This window comes from Physeter macrocephalus, chromosome 16 (assembly GCF_002837175.3).
Source record: "Physeter macrocephalus isolate SW-GA chromosome 16, ASM283717v5, whole genome shotgun sequence".
In the NCBI taxonomy this organism is placed as follows: domain Eukaryota; kingdom Metazoa; phylum Chordata; class Mammalia; order Artiodactyla; family Physeteridae; genus Physeter; species Physeter macrocephalus.
Window position 1 is genome coordinate 99,767,458 of NC_041229.1, and position 6,501 is coordinate 99,773,958.

Sequence of the window (6,501 nt, forward strand, 5' to 3'; positions counted from 1 at the left end):
CCGGGAGGATCCCACATGCCGCGGAGCGGCTGGGCCCGTGAGCCATGGCCGCTGAGCCTGCGCGTCCGGAGCCTGCGCTCCGCAACGGGAGAGGCCACAACAGTGAGGCCCGCGTACCGCAAAAAAAAAAAAAAAAAAAAAAAAAATTCATTTTAAAATGGCGAGGACATGTTATTCTAGAAAGTCTTTTTTCTTAGTCCTGTTTTATACAATGTAATTGCTCTGGCAAGACAGTCACGTGATGGACTTGGAAACATGGTGTGATGCACTGACACTTTAGGAGTTGGAAGAGGAGTCAGTGTTTGATGGGAGAGATAAAGAGAGAGGGAAGGGTAAGGTGGCAATTTCTGGGTCCCCCGAGGCCCTGAGTCTGAGGTGGTTACACCCCTAGAGCCACCAGCGTTCACAGGTGATAACACAGGCCTTTTTGATAACTGGGTAGGCTTGGGATGCTGCTGAAAGTGAAGCAGTATGAAGAAGCCAAAAACATTGTCTTAGCTCTAATGGAAAAGCACCCCAGTCGGACTCTGGAGAGCACTATTTGAGTGCTGTCCCTACCACCAACCCTGTGACCTATGACCTCTTTAACCTTAGTTTCCTCATTTCAGTAATGGTCTGAATGCAATGCTATGGATTGTTTTGCCAGCTGTGAAAATGCTTCACAAATGTTTGGGTAGCTACTTGTATTTGCATTTACACTCTGATGATATTATTAGACTGAAAATTTATTCTGTATCTTTCTTTTTGGCTTGTTTTTGTTTGTTTTTTGTTTTGTTTTGTTTATTCTGTATCTTTAAGCAGGTAATTCTATTCTCAAACTATGGTGCATCAAAGCCAATATATTGGGTTGGCCAAAAAGTTCGTTCGAGTTTGCTGTAACATCTTATGGGAAAAACCCAAAGGAACTTTTTGGCCATCCCATATTTGTAGAGGGTCAAATCCCCGCTCCACTGTCAAAAATACTAATTTGAGGGGTAGAGAACTCAAGTTTTGTTTCTTTGTAATTTGGAGAGCTGTGATCAGGGGTTTGTTTTTTTTTTTTCTTCTTTTTTTTTAAGTGAATTATTCACCAGAAGAAAGGGCTGCCGGAAGCTGCATAGTGAGTTGTATTTTCATTGTATCTTAGGTGTTAAGATCCTACTCTTTGGCATTTTACAAGATTTCTGTTTGTTGACTGTGGCCGTGTTGATGTGCCCCTCATTGTGGAAGTGAGGCAGGTAGATGTGGTGGGTTTTGAGGTCTCTTTGGCATGTGCTGCTCTCTGCATATGCGCTGGCACCGCAGCAGAGGCCGTGGTGACAGGACAGCCGGTGCCTTTGAAGAGGGAGCCAAGGCTGAACTTAATGCTCAGGCAGCAGCGTCCTGGGATGGTGTTCCATCTGGGAATGAGGCGCGGCTAGAAGTACTTTCTGATACGTATACACCTTGTACAGTTAGGAACCGCAGAAATGGTCCACGGCTTGAGCTCCTGGGTCTTGATCGTCTAAGGCGATCAGCTAGTAAGAGGCATTTCCCCAGAACACATGTCCAAGAGAAGCTCAGCATCTCCTGAGATGGTCATTGCTTCGTCTCTCTCTCTCTCTCTCTCTCTCTTTCTCTCTTCTTCATCTCTGTTTCTGTCTTTCTCTTCCTCTCATTCTTCTCTCTGTGTTTCTCGCTCTCCAGGTTTGTTCTCTCCCTTTCCCTTTTTTTCTTTCCTTTTTCGCTCTCTCCTGTCCTCACTTTCTGCTGTTCCACTTTTGGAGGAGCTAAGGATCTGCCTGGTAAGGTTTCTTGACCCTTCACTCTGATTACTCCTCATGGGTTGTCCTGGCTCTTCTTGACTCTGGCTGGGATCTTTCCATCCTAGGTGAGTAAACGTATTCCTCTCAGGGAGCAATGAGGACGGGTCTTCAATGACTGCGCTGTTTACGTTCGTTTCTCTGACTGTGGAAAGGGTGCTCACTGGGCTCACTGGTCCTCCGAAGACGTTTCCTGTCACCATCTTCTTCCACAAACCCACAAGGTGGGCAGGGAGCTCCGTTTTCATCTCAGTCGTGGCTATATTCTTCCTCTTGATGACAAAAGCTATCATCTTTCTAATTACAGATCGAGGAAACTCGACTCAACATTGACAAGATCTCAGAGCACGTGGAGGAAGCTAAGAAGCTCTACAGTATCATTCTGTCTGCACCCATTCCAGAGCCAAGTGAGTGCTGACTCAGGGCTGAATCACCCAACAGTGACCCTTGGCCATTGGGGCCGGGCCTTGGTTTCCTCCCTCTGTGAGCAGCAGGGGAGGGCGTGTATTACCTTACACTAACATATGTGCCATGTCATCTCCCATCGTCCTCTACCCTCTCCTGGCCCACTGCTCTGCTACTGTTACCTCTTCTCTTCATGGTCCCGCTTAACCCATTTAGCCAAACTTTCCTCTCCTCCCCAGCTAGCCCCTCTCATGACTGGCAATGGCTTTTACAGCTGCTAACGTACCTCACCTCTGTCCCACCCACCACTGCCCCTGTGCTATTTCCTCTGCCTGAAGTGCTTCCCCAATACCCCCCTAGTTTTCCATGAGGTGTTTTTATTCTGCAGTTCTGAGGTAGGATGCCAGGAAAAAAATGCCTTTTAAAAATAAGCTCTCTGTGATTCTAACGACAGATGTCTTGAGAGCCCACCAGGATACATACTGCTCTGGGCAGTGGGCACCTGAGAAAGCTCCCCACCTCCTCTGTTGATGGGTGTAGGTGACTAAGCTTTCAGTCTTTTCTAACTGACTCGACCTGCATTTGTTTACCCAGAAACCAAGGATGACCTGGAGCAGCTCATGACTGAGATCAAGAAAAGGGCCAACAATGTCCGGAACAAACTGAAGAGTAAGAAAGGAACAAAGGGAGCAGGCAGCACTCCCACCATCCGTCTCACGTCCGGGGTCCAACTCTTCTGGGCCGAAACTCTTCCTGCTGGGAGTGACACCACCCTTGCCATCTTTGCTTGTGGTCTGGGCACTGTCCCTGCGATGACCTGTTATAGCCCCAGACAGTTTACCTGCTCTTGAGTCATGACTGTGGTTGAGAGAGTCCAGAATTGAAGTTCGGAGATGGGAATGAAAGTGTGCTTTCAGCTATTGGATATTTGTGTGACTTGGTCCTTTAGCTTAGTCCCTCGACTTTTCTCTTCCTGGTTCCATTTCCTTCCCCAACACCTACGTACATTTGAACAGTGATGTTAGTGATGTATGGATGCCAGATGGATTATAGAGTCTAGAGACATTTCTTGGGGGCCAGGTATCACCCTCCCATCACCCCTATGCCCACCCCTCAATTTAGGGCATTCTTCAGTGAAGCCACTGTCGTAGGTTCAGTTCCTCTGGGGGCCCAGAAGGGTCCTTAGTTCCATCGCTATCATCTGCATTCTTGCCCCACTGTACTTGGTGACAAGTGCATGCTGTTGGTCTGAGAGTGAAAGCAGCATTGCCCAGCCCAGCTTATCATTTCTTCCCCCCAAACAGACTGTACTGCCTGTTTTCATGCGGGTGGAGGTGGAAGTCATTAGTGGCACCTTCCAGTCATAGCCGTGATCGTGTGCCAAGGCCTCTGTGTGCATTCTCATTTAATTTTCACGTTGGTGTTGCTAGGGGGGCACTGCTGTTTATTCCGTTTTACAGATGAGAGAACAGGAACACTAAGGTTAAGTGGCTTTTCCAAAGTTACATGGCTACTAAGTGGCAAGGATTTGAGTCCGAGTCTCTTAGTGACAGAAACTCATGCTGTTAACCACTGTGCTGAGAGGTATCCAAGGAAGAAGACCTGGTAGTAGTCAAGGTCGTGGAATGCATGTCCCGTGGCTCAGGTGTGAGCTGACCTTTTGAGACTGGACCTGCCTGCTGTTAATCTCCTGGGCCGGGTGTGTGAGAGAGAGGAGGCTGCACTGCACAGTGTGTTTCTTGGAGGAGAGCAGCAGATGTGTTGCTAGAATAACCTCCTCTCCCATCCAGGCATGGAGAGGCATATTGAAGAAGACGAGGTCCAGTCGTCAGCAGACCTTCGGATTCGGAAATCCCAGGTGAGATTTTCCCTGGTCTAACAACCATCTAGTCCAATCTTTTAATTTTTTTTTCTTAGCTGTGGAGTCTTTTTAATTAAAAAAAATTTTTTTTTTAATAAACTTATTTATTTTTGGCTGCGTTGGGTCTTCGTTGCTGTGTGCAGGCTTTCTCTAGTTGTGGCGAGCAGGGGCTACTCTTTGTTGCGGTGCACGGGCTTTTCATTGCAGTGGCTTCTCTTGTTGTGGAGCACGGGCTCTAGGCGTGCAGGCTTCAGTAGTTGTGGCACGCGGGCTCAGTAGTTGTGGCTTACGGGCTTAGTTGCTCCGCGGCATGTGGGATCTGTATCTGTGAATAAATATTTTGTTTGACTCTTACATGGGTAAAATTAGAGAACCAGAGAGTTGTAATCCTCTAAAGAAATAGCAGCATTTGTTTTCATTTAATGGAAGAGTTATTTTTTCACTCATTTTTATTTATTTTTTTAACATCTTTATTGGAGTATAATTGCTTTACAATGGTGTGTTAGTTTCTGCTTTATAACAAAGTGAATCAGTCATACATATACACGTTCCCACATCTCCTCCCTCTTGCGTCTGCCTCCCTCCCACCCTCCCTATCCCACCCGCCAAGGTGGTCACAAAGCACCGAGCTGATCTCCCTGTGCTATGCGGCTGCTTCCCACGAGCTATCTGTTCTACGTTTGGTAGTGTATATATGTCCATGCCACTCTCTCACTTTGTCACAGCCTACCCTTCCCCTTCCGCACATCCTTAAGTCCATTCTCTAGTAGGTCTGCGTCTCCATTCCCGTCTTACCCCTAGGTTCTTCATGACATTTTTTTTTTTTCTTAGATTCCATATATATGTGTTAGCATACGGTATTTGTTTTTCTCTTTCTGACTTACTTCACTCTGTATGACAGACTCTAGGTCCATCCACCTCACTACAAATAACTCAATTTCGTTTCTTTTTATGGCTGAGTAAATTGAGTGTGGACTAGACCTAATGATTGATACAAATACAATACAGAAAAAATATGTCACATTGGAGATTAGGTTATAAAGTCTGTGTCTCTTGTCTCACCCTCTTGCACTATCTCTTTTGCTTGCTCTGAAGGGGAGCCGGTTGCCATGTTGTAAGCTGCCCTGTAGGGAGGCTCATGAGGCAAGGAACAGATGACTCTTGCCAAGAGTCAGCAAGAATCTGAGGCCTGCAAAAATAATCAGTAGAAGTGGATATCCCCCAAGTCAAACCTTTAGATGACCACAGTCCTTGATTGCAGCCCAGAGACAGAGGACCCATTTAAGCCACTCCTGAATTCCAGACCCACAGACACTCTAAGATAACATATTTTGCTGTTTTAAGCTGCTACCTTTTGTTATGCAGCAATATATAAATGTTACAATAGAAAAAGCCAAGTTGATTTCAAAATATATTTTGAATGGTGGTCAAAAAATAAATATAATTAAAGAATGATTTCACCTGCAATAATTTAAAAAAGTGTAGCTATACCCATACTTAGACACAGCTGTTTCCTTGGCTTCCTCTTTGCATCATTCAGAATAGGCTAGGTAGGGTCTTCCCTGGTGGCGCAGTGGTTGCGCGTCCGCCTGCCGATGCAGGGGAACCGGGTTCGCGCCCCGGTCTGGGAGGATCCCATATGCCGCGGAGCGGCTGGGCCCGTGAGCCATGATCGCTGAGCCTGCGCGTCCGGAGCCTGTGCTCCGCAACGGGAGAGGCCACAACAGAGGGAGGCCTGCATACCACAGAATAGGCTAGGTATAGAGGTCGAGATGAAGGTAGAGATAGAGGCAGAGATATAGAAATAAAGAGACATAGGTATAGACATGTATTTTTTTCACTCTATCATGCTACTTGCACTGCAGGTTAGTGCAGATTGGGGATTGGATATCTTTTCATCGTAGTCAGTAAGAAACCAAGGTTATTAATGAAGCACCCACCAGTCTCAAATGTTGCTGATTGGCATGCCTGAAAGAAAACACAGCTCAGGAGGGTCTTTTACTGGGAATTAAATATTTTGGCCCAGAAGTGGCATGTATCTGATAACAACCCACTGGTCAGAAGCAGCAGTAGTAACTGCATTCAACGAAAAGGTGGACAGGATTTATAATCTTACCGTAAACCAGAATTGGATTACAACTGGAAGAACTTAACAGCATCATAATTGGCTACCACATTGTGAAAAGCTTCTTGATACTTTCCCATTGTAAGTTTTATTTTTGTCTTCTAAAGATACATCAGAAGAAATCTACCAGGCCCATCTTGGAATCTTATAAATGTTAATTGCAATTAACTGAAAAGCTATAGCACTTTGAGTTGAACTATTTTCACAGAATTTCTGTATTTTATATCCTAGATGAGCATTTAATCTTTAAGGAACATAGCCTACCATGTCTTCTAACACATAGCTGCGTTTTTGTTTATTTGGTTGGGTTTTTTTGTTTTCTTTTTATC

General features: G+C 45.6%; 1 protein-coding gene across 13 annotated transcripts in view; it reads left to right on the plus strand.

Annotated features, from left to right (window-relative positions):
* STX3 (syntaxin 3) overlaps positions 1-6,501 on the plus strand; it is a 48,269-nt gene that overhangs the window by 26,686 nt on the left and 15,082 nt on the right. For all 13 annotated transcript variants that reach the window (XR_008619562.1, XR_002893270.3, XM_024133207.3 and 10 more), the window contains exons 3-5: positions 2,089-2,188; positions 2,781-2,855; positions 3,977-4,044. Coding sequence is in view for 11 of the 13 variants with exons in the window: in XM_024133207.3 (XP_023988975.1) it covers positions 2,089-2,188; positions 2,781-2,855; positions 3,977-4,044 (243 nt within the window). In the remaining 2 variants the exon portion in view is untranslated. The remainder of the gene's footprint in view (positions 1-2,088; positions 2,189-2,780; positions 2,856-3,976; positions 4,045-6,501) is intronic.